Consider the following 21,348-nt stretch of genomic DNA (forward strand, 5'->3'; position numbering starts at 1 on the left):
ATTCAAAATCTTTCACTGAGCATGTGAGGGAGTACGTCAAGTCCTGAGGGCTTTACAGTCCCATGGTGTCAAACTCCGACCGACAAATGTGAGTGTTCAGGTGGGAGGTCAGGTATGTGGGGAGGCTCGTCTCGTCCGATGGTGTCAGGATTGACCCAAAAGATATTGATGCCATCAAGCTGCTGAAAGAGAAAAGGCCCAACCACGGTCGGTGAAGTTCGAAAGTTACTGGGTTCCTGAGTACTGGAGGACATACATCCAAAACTTTTCTAGCATTGCACAGCCCATTTATGAGCTGTTTTAAAGGGAAGAAAACAAGCCCCTTCAGCAATGAATGCAAAGACTAAGAGGGGAAAGGGAGCTCAGTTACCATCAAGGACACCTGTTTTGTGGGATGATGAGCACCAGAGAAGCCTTGAGCAGCTGATCGACACTCTTCACACCACCTGTACTGGCGTATCCAGACTTTGAACTCCCATTTGTGCTCCACACTGATGCCTCTGAGCAAGGGCTCGGTGCAGTGTTGTATCAGCGACAGAATGGGAGAATGAGAGTCATCGCTTATGGCTCGAGAACTCTGTCTCCTGCTGAGAAAAATTCCAATCTGCATTCAGGGAAACTTGAGTTTCTGCCTTGAAGTGGGCAATATGTGAGAAATTCCGAGATTACTTGTTTTATGCACCCCATTTTACAGTCTATACAGACAATAACCCCCTCACGTATGTAATGAGTACCGCCAAAGCTGAATGCAGTAGGCCACCGATGGGTAGGGGAGCTAGCAGACTTCAGGTTTGATGTCCGATACAGACCAGGGAAGGTGAATGTAGATGCTGACACACTCTCTCGGTTCCACTTGACATTGATACCTACCTCACAAGGTGTACTGAAGAGCTCACAAAGAGGCTATTCAGGCTACATGGGGGGGCTGTGAGCTTGCAAAGAGAAAAGATGTTGCTTACGTTGCTGCCCTGAGCCTGACATGCCCAGAGCCACCTGTGAATGTGTCGCCATTTGCAGTCGGCATAATGATATGGTAAGATCCCAAAGAGAAGACCCTGTAATCAGCGAACTCATAAGCTAAAAGAAACAAAGTCAGTAATATCCAACGATGACAGAAGGGAGAGCCAACGGCCCTGTGAGAAAGCTCATGCATGAGTGGGAAGACAACTTCACATGGAAAACCAGCTGTTATACCGCACCGCAGGTCAGCGAAAGCAGCTAGTGCTACCATCACAATATCATCCCCTGGTGCTTAAGCAGCTCCTGATAAACGGGCCATGTTGGGGCAGAGAGGTCATTCACTTGGCACGAGACCGGTTCTACTGGCCTTTTATGAAGAGGGACATCGAGGCCTATGTGACCAGAAAATGCCCTTGCATTAAGCAAAAGAAACCAGTGCAGCACATCAGAGCCCCAATGGGATGTATCACTACTTCTGCTCCACTTGAACTTTGTGTCAATTGACTATATGCATTGGAGGTTAGCAGGGGAGGCTATGAGTACATTCTGGTGGTCATTGATCACTTCACCAGGTTTGCTCAGGCTTACCCCACAAAAACAAGTCAGGCAGAACGGCTGCAGAGAAGATATTTAATGACTTCATCCCTCGGTTGGGTTTCCAGGCAGGCTACACCATGACCAAGGTCGGGAATTTGAAATGATCTATTTGCGACCCTACAACGCCTGGCTGGAGTTGCCCACTCCAGGACAACACCGTACCACCCCCAAGGGAAACCCGGGCTGAGAGATTTAATAGGACATTGCTGCAAATGCTAAGGACACTGGAAGAGGAGGAAAGAGTAACTGGAAAGCACACTTACCTAAGGTAATACACGCTTATAACTGCACCAGACACGAAGCGACAGGCTTTTCACCCCCACTACCTCATGTTTGGTCACCACCCCCGTCTTCCAGTAGACTTAATATTTGGCTGTTAACCAGAGATCAGACTGAAACACCGCAGAGCTATGCTAAAAAGTGGGCTTTGCGAATGGAAGAGGCTTACCGTATTGCGGCTGAAAACAGTCAGCAGTCCAGCGCAAGAAATAAGAAGTATTATGATCGTCACGCACAGAACACAGTTGTTCTCCAGCCTGGGGATAGGGTCCTAGTCCGCAACATGAGTGAGAGAGGGGGCCCTGGAAACTGCGGTCTACTGGGAACAACTGTTTATGTCATCAAGAGCAAGTGAGCGACCAGTCCCATTTACAAAGTGTGTCCGGAGACGGGGAGTGCCAAAATCCGTATCCTCCACAGAAATCTCCTACACCTAGTAAATGACCTACCCTGTCAACTTACCTGACCTGCAGAAGAACATACCGCCGCTGGAGAGAAACGAAAGAAAAGGGGTCATCCAGTGGAAAGGACAGGAATGGGGAGAGAAACAACTGAAGACAGTGACAGTTGAAAACTCTGCTGATGAAGCACCCAGAGTACAGTACTGGCTGAGAGTATCACCACCAACTCAGCATCAAACACAGAAACCGACTCGTAGGCCCCACAGGAACCCAGAGGGGGTCCAAAGGGCACCTGAGCAACGCAGACACATATTACCATCAGGAGATGGGGCACAAGAGCAACCCAGAGACACCTCATGTGAACGAGAAGTTGAACAAGAACAAATTGAAACACAAACTGAGGAGGACTACCTACCTGCTGGTTCAGTGCTACCGGATGAAAGTGAAAATGTATGTGTTTTTAAATGGACAGTGCTAATAACCAGCCTGTGATTCCTCCGGAGGCTCCGATCAGGAAATCCACCAGGGACAGGAGGCCACCCAGACCCTCACATACGAGTCCCTTGGCCAGCCATCCTACCAACCACACAGGTTATTCACCCCCTGCTGGACTCTGTGCAATACAAGCCCTACCAGTTTGGGGGATGCCACACATCCCTATACCACATTAATCCCATGCCAGGCACTCCCTCACACTACCATGCCATACACAAACCCATACTGATACACACACACATATAGAGACCAAACTACCTTAAGTCCTAAGTGCTAAGTTCAAAAGTGTTTTTGTGGGATGAGTTCAAGTGTTTAAAAAGACAGGAAGGAATTGAGGTTTTGGGTATATTTTGTTAATGTCAGGAGCCATTTTAATTGTCAGGGAGCGTGTGACCCACACAAATATGTGTCACATTTGTGAATTAAGTGATTATATGTATAAAATCTTGTATCTTTCACACGGTTTGTGTACAAATAACATGAGATTTAATAAGTCTCCCAAGCGCTGTGCTGCAAGACTGTGTGTCACTATGAACAGTAGAGGGCAGCAGAATGCCTGCCGGAAGGAGTTGCCTTAGCTGGCGTAAGCTTGTCATTCTGGCAAGACTGACCAGGCGAACGGCAGCAAGTTTTCTTCTGCTCATTATTTCTCTGTTTTACAGGTCAGTAATGTTTCAGAAGCACAAACAAACTGATAGATAAACGCTACGAAGTTGATCCTGTGGTGTTTCATGCTGTGTCGTAATGTTATAATGTGTAATGTATTTGACTCTAAGCGCTTGAGCTACTCCAGGTCTTGCCACACTGAGCTAACAGCTAAAGGCTAGGAAACGTGGGCATTGGCAGACACTGTTATTCTTGATCACATGCTCCCGCTCTCTCATAAGGCTCAATCAGTCATGTTAACAGTTCCTGTCTACTTAGTTTGTCTGTTAAGTCTTTATGTGCAGTATGTTTGTAAGATATGTTAAGCCGGTCTGAGGTCCTTAATAAGATTGCCATTTGAATACTGTCAGGAGCTAACTTACTGAGAGCATACAAAGCCAGAAAAGCTAATGTGGGCATTGTCAACAAATGTTAAAGTACATTATCTGAAAAGGGATTTAAGATACTTCCTTTATAATTGGTCATTTAACATGATGAGATGCATTCTTTTCTCTTTTTGTTCATGTGAAAAGTATATTTTTCTTTCTTTCTTTAATCTTATTTGTATTTGTATGTGCCAATACAACAATTAATGTCAACATTGTTAATGGTGAAGAAACAGAATTGTGGCTGAAGTAAGTGACAAACGAAACAGATGTTTATTTATGTGAATAATTCTGGCAAGACTGACCAGGCGAACGGCCAGCAAGTTTTTCTTCTGCCTCATTATTTCTCCTGTTTACAGGACTGTAATCTGTCTTCACGCCCGCTGTAACGGGGCCTGTTACACAAGCACGAAAGGCTGGAGCACATAAAGAGACATACAGAGCAGAGGCAAATGAAGCTGAACAAAGCGGGTGCTGAACCAGTCCTTAAGTATTTTGACAGTATATGAGGAGGTATGCAGCAGACCTCACACAAGTCTGCCAGTCTCTCTCTCTCTCACACACACACACACACACACACACACACAAGTGTGTTTTGCTATCTTTGTGGGGAATTTCCATTGACTTCTATTCATTTCTACAGCCTAAACCTTACCTTTACCCTTTTTCCTAACCCTAACCATCACATACTAACCCTAACCCCTAACCTAAACTCAATTCATACCTTAGCCCTAACTCTGACCCCTGACCCCAAAAACAGGGTTTCCCCTTGTGGGGACAAGGTTCCAGTCCCCACAAGGAGCAATTGGTCCCCACAACGTAGTATATGTCAGGAAAATTGTCCCCACAAGGTATTATAAACATACGCACACACACACACACACACACACACACGAAAAGAAATAAGGACAGGAAGATGCACGAGAGGTACAGGTCCATGACAGCAAATATGCATCACCTGTTTATGTTGGTTGCTGTGCACAGACTCTGTATATTCAAATTTTAAACTTTTTTTTCATCATTGCTGTTGCTTCAACAATATTTAATGACCATATTTTAAATTTGTAAATATTTCAATGTGAAATGCTTGTCAAAACACATTCAGGCAGCATGTGTTCAAAAACCTGCCCTAAAACTATTTTTACTGTTTAGAAACTGAAAGTATGTCCGCTGCACCTCAAACATCAGTCTCAGAATCGTTTAATTATCTCCAGCATCATATACCAGCTGCAGTATGTTCCAGTAGGGCAATCACAACATGACAAATGATGGTCTAAAACTTTGCAAAGATTTTTTTTTTGCAGGGATTAGTGCAGTAATGTAGGGGAACCTGCAACCACAATATTATAATGATGTAGAGATTTAATTATGTGAGTCCACAACTCCTCTGTGAATCTCCACCTTATCATGGTGGAAGGGTTTCTGTGTCCCAGTGATCTCAGGAGCTATGTTGTCTGGGGGCTTAGGCCCCTGGTAGGGTCTCCCATGGCAAACTGGTACTTGCTGTAACACTATTACCTTGTGTCTAAACGAGCTACACAGCGTCCATGTGATCAGGTACAGTGTCAAAGGAGCTAACAGTGGTGGCTAATTAAGCTGTTGCTTCTACCTAAACTCAGTCAGAATGACCCAATCATTTAACACGTGGTACATTAATAAAAGTCAAGAACCAGTTCAGAACCTTAAATATAGGACCTACTCATTTTAGGTCAAGAACACACACCACCACACAGACTGGCCTGGTTTGCTCAGCAGACACACTCTAATGCTCCACATGCTGCTAGTGAGGAACATCAATTTCTCTGCCAGTCCAGTAGATGGTGCATTACTACACAACATACAGTCATAACACAGAAAAACCTAAATAGGTCTGGTCCTTTCTAACGTCAGGCTCACCTCAATGCATGGCCTGGGCACCGGAACCAGTCTCCTGGAGAGGGGCTGGACCCTGTTCCAGTCTGGAGTTGCCCTCAGTGAGAGGCGGCAAGCTGGGGTGGGTATTCTTGTATCCCTTCAGCTTACAGCTTACTGGAAGACATGCTGGGGAGATTATATCACTCGACTGGCCTGGGAACCCCTTGGGGTCCTCCCGGATAAGCTGGAGGAGGCGGCTGGGGAGAGGGAGGTCTGGACTTCTCTGCTTAGGCTACTGCCCCCATGACCCGGAATTGGATAAAGGGAATTAAATGGATGGATGGATGGTGTAACATGTCCACACTATTTTATGGGCAGAAAATAATTACAAAGCAACTAAAACAATGCACAAATATAAATGTAGAACCAGCCAGTAACTAAACAACTGTACACTGGATGTATGTACCCCAAACTGACATGCTACCAATAGCATATAAGCCAAGCTTGTACTTAAAATTCAGTCACAACACCAAAACAATGTCCAATCTACACACTTTTGGAAACTTAAATATTTTGGGTTTTATTCTGGACATAATACTAACCTCACAAAGAAACTGTTGGACAGGGAGATGTGCTGTTGCAGAATCCTTCACAATTCTTCTGAGAAACAAATACAAAGCATGGATTTCTGTCTTACAATCCCACTTACTCAGTGGTAATCACCCTTTTACAGCTGTTTAGTGTACAAACACTAAGGTCACATGTTCTGGTAAAAACAGTGAACAAACACAGCAAAACAATAAAAATAATTTATTAATTAAAAAATGGTGTAAAAAATTAGCAAGCAGTGGCTTTTGTTGTAAACATTTAAATCTCATCCCAATACAGATGCTGCAATTACTCACAGCAACCACTAGCTGACAGTGTTATACCAATATTATGATCAATTCAGTGTATTTATATCCAATTCACAACAATATGCATATGTACAAATAAATAGACAAGAATAAAACTACAATTGCATTTACAAGGGTATATACAAATTTCATAAATATAAGAAAACAGGTGTTAGCCCAAATTTGGGAAACCTTATAAGAACAATTGAAAACAAATCAAATAAAACAACAACAACAAACACATGAGAAATAGCTTAAATAAGTAGGGCAGTATGAATATCTGGCTTGAAATCTGAACTTTTTCATAAGATTTCAAAACTGTAAAGGACTCTTGAATTCGGTGATACACACCCTACACTTGGTCTTTGTTACAACTTGGTCCGATCAGTTAGCCAAATCATAATCTGCTCAATAGAATCAATGGAACCACTGTCAGATTTCTGTACATGCTGCTGGTCTACAGCTTGCACAGAAATGCTGAGGAGTTGAACTTCACCCCATAACCAAACCCAGGATAAAGAGGTTCAGTGAATGTGGTGTTGAAGGTGTGGAGGTGGATCAGAGTGTCAGAGGAGACTCTGTAGAAAGACAGAGTGCCAGCAGGACAGTCCACATACACTGCTACTCTGTTAGAGACAGAGGAGGAGGGCACAGAGATGGGTGTCCCGCTGTTGTTGTGCCAGGCGCTATATCCCCCATCAGTGCAGGTCAGACACCAGGACTGATCATTGCCTCCAAACTTTGCGGCATCGCTGTCTCCATTCCTTCCAATCCCTCTGTAGCTCACTGCAACATAAACCTTCCCAACCCACTCGACCTCCCAGTAACAGCGCCCAATCATGGCATTTTCACACAGCACCTGGGGCCAGTAATCGAATCTCTCTGGGTGGTCAGGATACGGGTGCTCCTTTCTCAGGTCGGTCACTTTCTTGTTGCTTTCAGAGAGTTTGAGGAACTTGTGAGCTGTGTTTGGGTCCAGCGTGAATTCACAGAAGTCTGACAGAGAGAGGATAAATTGATTTGGTCAATATTGGTTAAAATTCCTGTGTTGCATGCATATCTATTTTTGAATTGATGGGCTTCCAACTGCATTAAGTAGATTTTGGATCACTGATAACTTGGAGGGAATGTGAAATTCTAGAAAAAAAATTTATTTTTAAGTGGATATTTTTTTCTTTAAAACTACCTCTTCCAATGTGTTTGTACTGAGGACCTGTGGGGACATACCGGTGGTGCTATTGTTAACATAATGCTCAGATTTGATACAAAGGGAAACCATCTCATTACAGTCCAGTAACAAAAACTGTAAATGGCTTGAAAAGAATTAAGATGAGCAAGATCAAAACTCTGAGTCAAAATGCCCTCATGTGTCAAAAGGTTTGAGATATGCCCACAAATGAACTGCAAGTAAGGGACTTCATTTCCAGCTCTAATGTGGTTGATAAAGCACAAATGATATTATGAGTTTCAATTTTGTACCCAGCAACAGTTATAATTTATGAATGAGTGAAAGTAATTTTTCTGAATGACAAAATGCAATGTCATGATGAATAAGAGCAAGAGGTCAAAGACCTGTATGAATCACTGAAGGTGGGGGAGGGGGGATCCACAGGAGAAGTACGTAAATAGTATATTATAAAAAACACTCACACTTCCTCAGACTTGATTTTAACCACTCGACTCCAACAGGGTCAGCTCTGGAAGATATGGGAGGTTGATTTAAAATTAGAAATGATGCTCTTGCTTACCTCACTAATCTTTCTTAACACGATAACTTTAAATATAGCAGAGAAGCAAATGTGGAAAGATTGTTGCAATATTAGTGAAATATCCCCTTGGTAAAAACCACACCGAGCAAACACACTGTTACAGAAATACTCTGTATATCACAGAACTACAGAAAATCCTGTGACCCAAGTTAATTTTGCATGCAGATGTCAATGATGATTTTCTCATCTTTTCATCAGGATTGAATGCCGAACCTGAGATTTTCCAAGCTCCAGTGTGACTGCTTCAACTCAGCAGCCAGAAGCTTCAGCCCTGTGTCTCCGGGGTGATTGTAGCTCAAGTCCACCTCTCTCAGATGGGAGGAAGGGTTGGAGTTCAGAGCTGAGGCCAGAGAAGTGCACCCTACCTGTGTAATCATACAGCCCGACAACCTGCAAACACAAAACTAGTATTTACCAGGATATACTACACCTTATAAAGATAAATTGTTCTTCTTTTATCCTAAAAGTTGGGGAAGTGTGTCACGTCAGCAAATTCTGTTATCATAGTTTATGTTATACACAGTTGTTTAGATTACCTCTACATCAGCTGATGAACAAATCCCAACAGTGGATTGATTCAACAAGTAATATGTACACATTCCCACAGGTAGCAGTTCCCTGTGCAGTCCACAGACATGTTCCTCACAGACTTTAAAATGTGAAAAGACTGGCAATATAAAAAGTAGCCATTTCAGAAGACCTCAGCCCATCTGTGCCCAACCAGGGGAGAAAAACTGCCAGACTGACTGGTGATTTTATAGAGTGAAACAATCCATCCAACCAACATCCTCTACGCAGGAGGCATGTCTGAAGAAAAGTCATCCTCATTCACAAGCAGTCACTGAGATGCTCCAGAGTGTAGCAAAGGGGACAAAGACTAGGTAACCTAGTTATCCTTTCCAGTCTACTGAGCAAGACAATGAATCCCAAATTACCCTCCAGCTTTATAATGTACATTAAAATTAACGTGGATATGACCAAAACAGGGACATTTTCTCAAATTGAGATTTTGGAATACCAATACGGGCCCAAAGCATATCTCTGGAAAACTGATTCAGAGGTGTTATGACCATAAATCAATAAATGAATATTTCAAGCAACACAGTAAAACATAGATAACTGAACTGACCTAAGAGTTTCCAATGTACAGTGTGGGCTTTTCAGACCTCTGGACAGCACTACCAGGCCTGAGTCCTGCAGGTCATTGTTACTCAGGTCCAGCTCTCTGAGACTAGTGGATGGAGTGCTGAGAACTGATGACAGAGCTTCACAACTTCTCTCTGACAGGTTACAGCCACTCAGTCTGGAGAAACAGACAAGAATACATAAGAGCATATTCATAAAATAATTAAAAAAAACAAAAAACAAAATTTCAACAACTATCACAAAAAACAAAGTTTTTACCCACTTACAGAGCTTTCTTAGAGGCTTTGACCACTGGCAGCAGCCTCAGCAGAGCCTCCTCTGAAGCAGAGTATTTCTTCAGGTCAAACACATCCAGATCTTCTTCTGATGACAGTAAGATGAAGACCAGAGCTGACCACTGAGCAGGAGACAGTTTATCTGTGGAGAGACGACCTGATCTCAGGGACTGTTGGATCTCCTCCACTAGAGAACGATCATTCAGTTCATTCAGACAGTGGGAACAGGTTGATGCTTTTCTCTGGGCAGGGAATGTCTTCAATCTTTTTCTTGATGTACAGGATGGTTTCCTGATTGGTCTGTGAGCTACTTCCTGTCTGTGACAGAAGACCTCGAAGGAGACTCTGATTGGTCTGCAGTGAAAGACCCAGGAGGAAGCGGAGAAGAAAAACAGTCCAGGTGTCCATTTGGACTCTGTAAGGCCTTCTCCACCACATACTGATAGAAAAGTTTTTCCTTATGGGAAGCTGTTGTTGTTTTTCCAACAGATTGACTGAAGATCTGATGAAGGTCAGATGGACATGAAGAGCAGCCAGAAACTCCTGAACACTCAGATGGATGATGAAACAGAACACCTTGTCCTGGTACAGCCCTCTCTCCTCTTTAAAGATCTGTGTGAACACTCCTGAGTACACTGAGGCTGCTCTGATATCGATGCCACACTCTGTCAGGTCTGATTCATAGAAGATCAGGTTTCCTTTCTGCCAGCTGATCAAAAGCCAGTTTTCCCAGAGACTCAATCATCTTCCTGCTCTCTGGACTCAGTGTGGATCTGTCTCAGCTCCTCCATCATACTTGACCTTCTTCACTTTGGCCTGAACCACAGGAAGTGGATGTACATCTCAGTCAGGGTCTTGGGCAGCTGTCCTCCCTCTCTGGTTTTCAGCACATCCTCCAGAACTGTAGCAGTGATCCAGCAGAAGACTGGGATGTGGCACATGATGTGGAGGCTTCGTGATGTCTTGATGTGGGACACAATTTACTAGCTAGCTTGTCATCTGGGAATCTCTCCTGAAGTACTTCTCCTTTTGTGGATCAATGAACCCTCTGACCTCTGTCACAATGTCAGCACAGTCAGAGGGAATCTGATTGGCTGCTGCAGGTCGTGTGGTTATCCAGAGGCGAGCAGAGGGAAGCAGGTTCCCGCTGATGAGGTTTGTCAGTAGCACATCCACTGAGGTGGACTCTGTAACATCAGTCAGGATCTCAGTGTTGTGGAAGTCCAGAGGAAGTCGACACTCATCCAAGACCATCAAAGATGAACACAACCTGGAAGTCTTCAAAGCTGCAGATTCCTGCTTCTTTGGTTTCAGTAAAGAAGTGATGAACAAGTTCCACCAAGCTGAACTTTTTCTCTTTCAGCACATTCAGCTCTCTGAAAGTGAATGGAACATGAACTGGATGTCCTGGTTGGCTTTGTCTTCAGCCCAGTCCAGAGTGAACTTCTGTGTTAAGACTGTTTTCCCAATGCCAGACACTCCCTTTGTCAGCACTGTTCTGATTGGTTCATCTCTTCCAGATGAGCCTTTAAAGATGTCTTCTTGTCTGATTGTTGTTTCTCTACTTGCCTTTTGGGTTTCCTGGATGCTGTTTCAATCGTCTGACCTCATGTTCATCATTGACCTCTGCAGTCCCCTCCCTCTGTGATGTAGAGCTCTGTGTAGATCTGATTCAGAAGGGTTGGGTTTCCTGCTTTAGCGATCCCCTCAAACACAAACTGGAACTTCTTCTTCAGTGTGGATTTGAGATTCAGTTGGCACATGGAAGGAGATTCTGAAAAAGAAAAAAAAAAATTCCTGGATATACTTTTAGAGAATTTGCATCATAATACTTACAATTCACACAGAGAACCCCAAGCAGCAATGCAAAAAATATGAAAATCTGTCAAACATTTTGTACACCTTGCTGAGGTGAGCTGTCATTTTGATTCATGCTGGCACACAAATAGGAACAGACTTCATAAAAAAAAGTGGACATAAGCATATGAATTCAATATCTAGTGAAGCAAACAGAAATATTTCCAGAATGTTTTTATAGGGTTTAATCAAGGACTGAACTTTGATTGAATTTTTTCCGTAGCTCCAAATAACTTGAAATTTCATGCCACCCGTTAACTCCTAATTATTGATGACCCACCTTCTAATATTTAAAGAATAGTAGCAGATGGAATGGGCATTAATTCAGATGCTCTTCTGAATTTTTGGAACCTTAATGGTTGGCCTCCTGCTTTGGGCAATCCTTTGGGTTTATCCTTTTTTAATCCATTTCCTTGCAAATGATTTTTACGTGGAGTTTTCTGCTATAACTGAGATCACCGCATAATCTTCTGTATTGTTTTTTATTTATTTCTATTAATACAGTTTTTTTAAAATTGTGTTTCTCTTGGACATGTCCCCAAATTTGAGTCTGGCACAAAATTCATAGCAAATAATAGAAAATGGCTCCAATTCTTTTTTGAAAATGTGCAAAATAATTCCCAAAGTTCACTTAAGAAGTTTGTAATTAGAATGTCTACAGCTGAGTGTTTGATGAGTGGATGATGAAAGACAGAGTCAACTCTTGTATGTTCCTGGGAGTCTGCCCAGGTGGTTCTACAGTGGACACGGAAAGTATTCAGACCCCTTTAAATTTTTCTCTCTTTGTTTCATTGCAGCCATTTGTTAAAATCAAAAAAAGTTCATTTTATTTCTCATTAATGTACACTCAGCACCCCATTTTGAGAGAAATTTTTTTTTTAGAAATTGTAGACCTGATCTGAAAAACCTGATCTGCAAAAATTGTAGAAATTTTTTGCAAATTTAACTCACAGGCTGTCCATTTCTTCTGATCCTCCTTGAGATGGTTCTGCTGCTTCATTGGAGTCCAGCTGTGGTTTTAAATAAACTGATTGGACTTGATTAGGAAAGGCACACACCTGTCTATATAAGACCTCATAGCTCACAGTGCATGTCAGAGCAAATGAGAATCATGAGGTTGAAAGAACTGCCCAAGGAGCTCAGAGACAGAATTGTGGCAAAGCACAGATCTGACCAAGGTTACAAAGAATTTCTACAGCACTCAAAGTTCCTCAGAGCACAGTGGCCTCCATAATCCTTAAATGGAAGACGTTCGGGACGACCAGAACTCTTCCTAGACCTGGCTGTCCAGCCCAAACTGAGCAATGGTGGGAGAAGAGCCTTGGTGAGAGAGGTAAAGAAGAACCCAAAGATCACTATGGCTGAGCTCCAGAGATGCAGTGGGGAGATGGGAGAAAGTTCCACAGTCAACTATCACTGCAGCCCTCCACCAGTCGAGGCTTTATGGCAGAGTGACCCGACGGAAGCCTCTCCTCAGTGCAAGGCATATGAAAAGCCCACATAGAGTTTGCCAAAAAACACATGAAGGACTCCCAGACTATGAGAAATAAGATTCTCTGGTCTGATGAGACGAAGATTGAACTTTTTGGTTGTTAATTTCTAAGCGGTATGTGTGGAGAAACACCAGGCACTGCTCATCACCCTGCCCAGTACAATCCCAACAGTGAAACATAGTGGGGGCAGCATCATGCTATGGGGGTGTTTTTCAGCTGCAGGGATGGGATGCCTGGTTGCAATTGAAGGAAAGATGATGCGGCCAAGTACAGAGATATCCTGGAAGAAAACCTCTTCCAGAACTCTCAGGACCTCAGACTGGGCCGAAGGTTCACCTTCCAACAAGACAATGACCCCAGCACACAGCTAAAATAACAAAGGAGTGGCTTCAGAACAATTCTGTGACCATTCTTGACTGGCCCAGCCAGAGCCCTGACCTAACCCAATATGTCTGTGTAGATTCTCAGTCATCCAGGTCATAGTAGTCTCTGGAGCTTGAAAAAAGGCGACCTGGACTTCTTTTTGTTTCTTGAAGACATTTCACCTCTCATCCGAAAGGCTTCTTCAGTCTCAACCAAATGGTGGCGAGACCCAGGTATTTGAACCCCTGTGGGCGTAGTCCCCTGGAGATGGTTATGACCCTCTGTTGTTCATGTGTGTAAACACATGTGCCAAGGCGTGAAGGAGGCGTGGGTCATTTCAATCAGTGGTTTCAGTTGAAAACCAATTTAGGACTTCGCTCTATTGTTTCATGTGGCCTATTGAGGTCACTGGAACAAAGGTGTGAATGGGGGTTGAGGCGTCTGGGAAGGGAGCTCAGGACAGCACTGTAATCGGGGGAAGTTGGTGACGTAATCCACCTCCTCTGTTCAATGATGGTTGTTCACAGTGGACATAGATGCTTCTTTCCACTCCTCTTTCAAACCCATCTGTCTTCCCTTGTCCAAAATGTGAACATTGGCATCCTCAAAAGAGTGCCCTTTCTCTTTCAGATGCAGATGTACAGCTGAGTCTTGTCCTGTTGTTGTGGCTCTTCTATGTTGTGCCATTCAGTTCAAATACCTGGGTCTCTCCACCATTTTGAGAACTGAAGAAGCCTTTCGGATGAGAGGTGAAACGTCTTCAAGAAACAAAACAAAAGTCCAGTCGCCTTTTTCAAGCTCCAGAGATACTATGACCTGGATGACTGAGAATCTACACAGACATATTGGGTTTAGGTCAGGGCTCTGAATGGTCACAGAGTTGTTCTGAAGCCACTCCTTTGTTATTTTAGCTGTGTGCTTAGGGTCATTGTCTTGGGGTGCTGAGTGTACATTAATGAGAAATAAAATGAACTTTTTTTGATTTTAGCAGATGGCTGCAACAGAGAGTTGAAAATTTAAAGGGGTCTGAATACTTTCTGTACCTACTGTGTTTGGATTGCTCAACTCCATCTATCTGCAAAGAGATGCACAGAAAAAGAAAAGAGGAAAAAATAGAACACAAAGCTGATCTGGCCAAAGCACAGGTCCATCTCAAGGGATAAATATGTACAACATTTGATGGGAACTCAGCTATTTTAAGATGAGCCAGTTGTAAAACATCTAATGCTGAACATATAGAGAAGACATTTTAATATTCTGCCATTTATACAGCAGTTTCAATCTTTAGAAAAATCCTCTTACTGCTCTGCAGACGGTCAGCCAGCTCCTCCTGCTTCATTCTCCTCAGGAAGTGCAGTGTGATCTTCACAAAGGCCTCTCTGCTTCTCTTCCTTTGCTCTTCATCCTCACCGTCCAACACCTCCTCATCCTCTCTTTGACTCTCTGGGCATCCTCGGTAATCCTGAATTAGAATCTTTGGACCTTCTTCAGTTCTTTCTTCACAAAGTGATGATGTTGTCCTCCAGCAGCTGGAACAGAATACTTCATGAATAACCCAATCAGACTAAAATGAGCCAAATATCAGATCCATCTTGGACACACTGACAATCCACTGGTTTACAAAGTGCAGCACGGAGATGGCTGGAAGAACAGTTGTAACAGTAGTTGTTGTACATGTACAAACCATAAATATGGAGTCCAGCTGTGTTTGATGCTGCTGGGCAGACTGACCACTGGGAACCTCTGAGCTCTCCTGATCCACTCTGTGGAGGAAACACAAAGAGACAGACACAAGCTAAAAATCTCTGAAATCATAATGTTTACCTGGAGATGTAATAAATGCAAACCTTGCCTTTATTTACAGATTTGGAAAGCTGCCCGGCATGTTTTCTGTTAAATGTGAAACTATGACTGACCTCTGACCTTTAACAGTAACTCAGTGAAACAGCTCTGCTGTGGCTGCCAGAGAGCCGCCATCTATCAGTGAAGCTGATCATAGATCAGATTAGAAACAGTTAAACTAGTTGGTGGGAGGATGGGTGGATGGATGGATGGAGTTTGTAGAACTTGCTTCCTGGAATAGTGCCCAGGAGGCAGCAGTTCGTGTTTTGCTTCCTTTGTTGTTGTTTGGTCAAACTGAGGCATGAAAATGACCTGATGAGGTTCAGGAAAAGATCAACATTGTGTAAAAATGTGCACATTCGCTATATTAACCCTCCACGTTGAAAAGTTAGGATTAGCCAGTGTGTTAAAATGCGCTGCAAAGTTCTGACCATGGTCGTGACAATCTGGCAGTCCTTCGTTTACACAAGTTTGCTGCGGGAATGAGGAAGGACTCAGTGATCAGAGATGAAACCTTAATTATAATAAGAGCATTGTTATTATTAACAAATACATAGATGACACACAATAAAGCCATGCTTGCCAATGTCATCAAAATGTAATTGTGTAACTGGGTAATAGTTCATAGTAGCTGTTCACTGAAATGATTATTAATCATGTTTAGTAATTGGTAAATGTTTGTTTTGTGACCTCGTTTTGACTTTAACATATTGACCCACATAATGCACACAGGTGTTTATTGTTTTAAAGCGTGTATAAGAAAGAAGAGGCTGATGTAATTCACAACACTCTGAGGTTTTGTGTCCCATCTCTCACAATTTTCACTTTTTTTCACTGTGTGATCAGCAGAGGAAAATGGGCTTTGGATTAAAATACAACTTACTCACTATTTAATGGTAATACATGCATCATGGGTCCAATGTCAAATTGGTATAAAATTTTTACTCAAACTACTGACAAAGGAAAACAAATGTCATCACACCATAACTCTGGGTTTTTACGGTCTGAGTTTTAGTTCCTGTTTTTCTTTTTCTAACTGTTGTTCTGCTCTCCTGGTGCCTCCCTGTATCTGCCTCCCTTTGTCTCAACTATTGTCTTCAGTGTTTGCCCATCTCACACATCACGTTTAGGCTCGGGTCAAAGAGGCCAAAAAACAAACAAACAAAAGCATTTCCATAATCACTTTTACTCGGCCTTGATGGAAAATTTCATGACGTGAAGAAAAGAAGTGAAAGAATTTGTTCAGCAGCAGGAAATGAAACCTGCTGTCCTCCCACAGCTTTTACGCAACACTGCTTAAAAATGTGCAGGTGGCTGCTGTGGTAAAACTGCAATGTTCTGAAAACTGACAACAAAATGCACATTTTAGATACATCTGTATTCTTATCACAGCAGGTAATATAAACACTGGTGAAAAATATTATTTCATTACCAGCCTATAATAAAGTTTAGTTAAATGTTTGTTATTCCCTTTTCCTGTCGGGAATATGATACAGTGTAACTCCTTCCTTCTGTGACTGAAGAACATTCATTCATTTTTATAACAGTTTAACCACTTGGACCTCAGCTTTGAGTTCTGCATTGAATCCCTGCAGTGTGTAAGCAGATGATGTTTCCTTGTGCTGATGAGCCTGCAGAGTCTGCAGCTTCACACTCGCTGCTGTTAGTTTGATTCTCTTTGAGTCAATTTAAAAAGATATCAGGAGAAGAAGCAGCCAGAGACGCATGAGAGGAACCAAACACGTCATCGTGGGCTGTGTAATGTGTGGGTACGTTTCTATAGCGAGGCGCACTTCTGGTTGTGGTGTCGGGTTTCAGAAAGGTTTGTGGTTATTAAATATTTATGCTGTAGATTTAACACTGAAATATAAATCCACTGTGACCCGAGTTGACCCCAGATAAAATACATAAATAAAAAAAAATGATGGTGATCCTAAAACATGACAACAGGCATAAATAATGCAACTGAACTAAGAAGATCCTTAGAAGCTCATGATCTTGAGAGCCATATCCACCATCTTCATGCAAGGCAAAATAATAATGAGATTTTATTTTTTTGAGTTCAGATGCAGCAGTTTGTGTTATGGATCAATGTGAATAGGTCGTGATATGAAATGGAAAATGAACTGTTAAATAACATGATGCAAGTCATGATCAGGTTGTTTTTGTTTGATAGTCCATCACTATGAATTGTGGGACGGCATTTTCTCCTCTCGCTCATAAAGGATCCTTCAGTGTATTCTCTGAAGTGTCCTTTCTTCAGTATTTAGATCATTTGAGCAGTTTGGATTATGGCTGCAGATACTTCAGGAAGTTAGGAACCTTCTTAAGCAACACTGACTCTTTGATCACATCCTCAGTCTTCCTGTGTCAGATTAAATTTTTGGTTTTTGGGGTTATTTCCTGTTTTATTTTGGTAGGCTGTCACCTGTCTTCGTCTCCCATTTACTTCCTGATTTTGTTGCCTTGATTTGATGCACTCGTTTCTTTTTAAAGGTGAGTCTGCAGGTCAGAGATGAAGAGAAACAGTCTGAAGGCTCACCTGAGGTCTGGATCAGCACAGCAGAGTCCTCCTTTAAACAGAAGAGCTTCAGACTTTGACTCGTTGCTCTTCAAGGACAAACAGCTGAGTTCAGCTTCAGACGGCTCCGGTCTGTGATGGATCCTGATGAACAGACAAGAACAGCCTTTACTCTGCTGTGCTTTACTGAGCCTCCTGTAGCTCACTATTAATTATCATTTAATTATCATTTAGACTTATCACAGACTCATAGGCTTGCTTTTAGCTAGTGGTTTGTGAGTGTATTATATCGTATCACTGTTTTTCCTTTGATTTGTGATCCTTAGCTGTATAAATGTTACGTAAAGCTGATCAGGATGTCCTGAGTTAAAAGCAGCTCACCTGGGTTCAGCACAGCAGAGTCCTCCTTTAAACAGAAGAGGTTCAGACTTTGACTCGTTGCTCTTCAAGGACAAACAGCTCACTCCAGAGTCTGTCTCAGCAGGCTCCGGCCTCTGGAAGAGCCTGGATGAGACCAGCAGACAACCAGAGAGAGGACAGCCATCACTGTCTCAATGTGTCTCAGTACATAAGAGACAGAAGTACCTAAGTCCATTTAGCCCAGCGAGAAAAATCTTATTATGGAGAAAAATCATCCATAATAAGATGATTTTTCTGCACATGCTCCTGATGGTACATATCAGCAGTATTTCTGACATCAGTCTGCTGGGACAGATTCAGTTATATGATGCTGACTTACATCATTTTTTCAGAAAGTGGTCTGTCAGATATAACAGGTGGACTCATTGTGGCTCCTCGTGGACCTGCAGGTCATCACTCTCAGAAGTAACTGTGACAAAATAACACAAAATAACAGGAAAACACTCATCAGACAGTCTCCATGTGACAGAAACATGTAGGCTGCAGAGTTTCTAATTCAGGAAGTCTCAGCTCAGTTCTTCCATAGAGGTCGGTGATGTGTCTGAACAACATTACAGGCTGTTTTAAAGCTTTAAATTATTATATTAGAGCCCATACACACTCTAGATTGCTTCATAATTTTCTAAAATTAGACTTTGATTCTGTCAGAAATAAATTTTAGAAGAAACTGAAATTGATCTCCTAGTCAGATGAAGAGAAACTCCTAGTTTCCTGCTGACTCTGGGCTGCTCTACATTACAGTGTTTCCTTCACTCGTGTCCTGCTGATAAACTGGTAAACAGGCCAAGCTCAAGGAACACTTCAGTGTACTGTGACAGAAATAAAACAACTGCGCAATAAACTGATCGTTTTAACAGGAAATGAATCTGGATTCTTCCTCTCCTGTTGGTTAGCTCATCTTATGCTGGGTTTTATTGTGTGGTTAGCTGGGCTCTGGAACCTCAGACAGGTGAGAGCAGCATGCACAACAGAGGCAGCAGAAATGACGACACTCTCCTATTTATTTACTACTGTGGATAAATTAGACCATAAACTGCACAGGTTTTGCTTTGCTTTTATATTAAAGGGACATTATCCTTCCTGACAAACAGCAGGCTGATGTCTACATGTCCTATTTTTTCCCTGGAAGCGCTTTAAATTCTTACATTTACCAAAGTTTAAATGAAGTTGACTGTGCTGATGGAATTAGCCTCATGTAATGTCACAGAGTGATTAAAACTGATGCCTCTGTGTGTTTTTGATGTGTAATGTCTTTGCTTATATTGGTAAATAGATTGTAGCTCTATGAAAGGCTTATATAAATCATACCTACATAAATCCATCCAGTCCTTCTTTGGCTATTTGAAATATCTTTATGGAGCCGTGATGTTATATTTGCTGTAATTTCTGCCCTCTTGGACAAACAGGGATTCTTGAGACAAGAACGTTTTTCTCACTCAGAATGACCTGATATCATTCATGAGAGATAGGTTTGACATACGCTCACAGACTGTAGGCCAGTAAGTCATTGACAGCAGTTTAAAAACAGAGTCATTGTTTGGCTAATACTGGAAATCCCTTTTTGGCAGACGTTCGCTTTTTGTCGGCCTTCAGGATTTCGTCATCCTGGAGGAACTCGGAGTGTTTGTCCTTTAGAGGCATGTCAGGAGTGTTCACCGCCCACCTCAGTGAAAACAACCTCCTTCATTTCAGAGCGCTCAGACAGCTGCGGCTGCGCAGACTCACCTGCACAGGTGAGAGTGGCCTTTTCATAAACACGAAACCAGTGACCCGGAAACAAGCAGAGAGAGTGGGGGAGGGCGCACAGGCTCCTTTACACACCGAAAACACGACACTGCCAGCAGCTCAGGGAGAAACACGCGATCCTGAACCCGGATTCATTCAGACTCTGTGATAAACCTGCGGACACGTGAACTACGTTAAAATGATGTTTACGCGCCTTCATGACTTCACGAGTATTAATAATATAGTCCGGAGATTAAAATGAAACTGTCTCTGCCCATTGTGGACTCACTTCACTCTTTAATCATACTTTAGTGACTCACCTGCATTTAAAAAGCTCCCAACAGCGAGTTTTCAGCCTCGTTCCTGAAACCCATTCATTAAAGTCTCGGCGGAGTCCGCAGGTCCTCCTGTTCCTGCGCCTCTCTGCAGCGGTATTACTCCCGAGCGCCTCCTCCCCCCGCGGCTTTGACCCTCCCACCAGAGACGGGAGCGGAGGAGGCAGCAGGTGTGGAACCAGATGAGACGTCCTTCCTTCAGAGCCTCGTCTCAAAATGATTTCGTTTGCTGTATTTATGATCTGAGGTGTAACAGAGTCCATCATATGTTTTATATTTACAGACACTTTTAATTCCTAACATGAAGCAATGTGACAGATTCCTCTTTGGAACCACAGGAACAGAAACAATGAAGGGCAAAACCCCTGAAATAATAAACTAATAAATAATTAAGTCTTTTGATTTGGTAAATCAGTTATGGGTGTAAAACTTATCAGATCTTGATATGTGATTTTCACTATTACTCAGGTGTAACAGCAGTTATGTTTTGTATTTGGCATTGTTGTAATTGAGTTCACAACATGAGGCAGTGTGACAGAGATCAGAGCTTTTTACAGTCACAGAGAAACAGCAAAAAGGGCAGAAAGTCTGAAACATGGATAAAAAGAATGAGCTGTTCAAAGACTCCGGCTTCCTCTGTGGTTTGGAGATGCTGAGAATGTAAAACGAAAATGATGCACTTGTGCATCCTCGATTATAGCGCCTCTCTTCTTTTTAGCCTCTAATCTTCTGAGACGATGCTCTGAGACTGACGTCTGTGAAACCCAGGGCCGGCTCTGAAAGATCCTTCGTGGCTGCACTCCCTCTTTCTCTCTCCCTCTTCCTGTTGCCCTCCACATACATGGCCACTCAACCCACAAAGCTTTTATCCAACTCACTTTCTGATAGACATAATTTTTATTAATATACTCGGTTAGTTTTTTTTGAACATTTACTGTTCTTACAGTGTTTGAGCCAAGCTGTGACCTCACCCACCCCAAATAAGACACAGTAACCTTGACCTCATTGATTTGTCGTAAAACTGCTGCCCAATGGAACCAGAAGAGAATGGATGGATGGATGAATGGATGGATGGATGAATGGATGGAT

The 21,348-nt window shown here is 42.6% G+C and overlaps 1 protein-coding gene and 1 long non-coding RNA gene across 2 annotated transcripts in view; both read right to left on the minus strand.

The window, feature by feature from the left end:
- Window positions 1–6,244: 6,244 nt before the first annotated feature.
- LOC115796372 (protein NLRC3-like) overlaps window positions 6,245–21,348 on the minus strand; it is a 69,278-nt gene continuing 54,174 nt past the window's right edge. Inside the window, exons 5-8 of the mRNA XM_030752762.1 lie at window positions 9,412–9,585; window positions 8,496–8,672; window positions 8,164–8,210; window positions 6,245–7,509 (exon numbers count right to left, since the gene is read on the minus strand). Coding sequence (XP_030608622.1) covers window positions 6,971–7,509; window positions 8,164–8,210; window positions 8,496–8,672; window positions 9,412–9,585 — 937 coding nt within the window. The 3' untranslated portion in view covers window positions 6,245–6,970. The remainder of the gene's footprint in view (window positions 7,510–8,163; window positions 8,211–8,495; window positions 8,673–9,411; window positions 9,586–21,348) is intronic.
- LOC115796937 (uncharacterized) lies at window positions 17,914–20,348 on the minus strand. The gene is made up of 4 exons (XR_004021367.1): window positions 20,245–20,348; window positions 18,519–18,608; window positions 18,161–18,283; window positions 17,914–17,923 (listed from the first exon to the last, which is right to left on the minus strand). It is a non-coding gene; the product is annotated as an uncharacterized LOC115796937 (long non-coding RNA).

The sequence above is a fragment of the Archocentrus centrarchus genome, chromosome 2, assembly GCF_007364275.1.
Source record: "Archocentrus centrarchus isolate MPI-CPG fArcCen1 chromosome 2, fArcCen1, whole genome shotgun sequence".
NCBI lineage: Eukaryota > Metazoa > Chordata > Actinopteri > Cichliformes > Cichlidae > Archocentrus > Archocentrus centrarchus.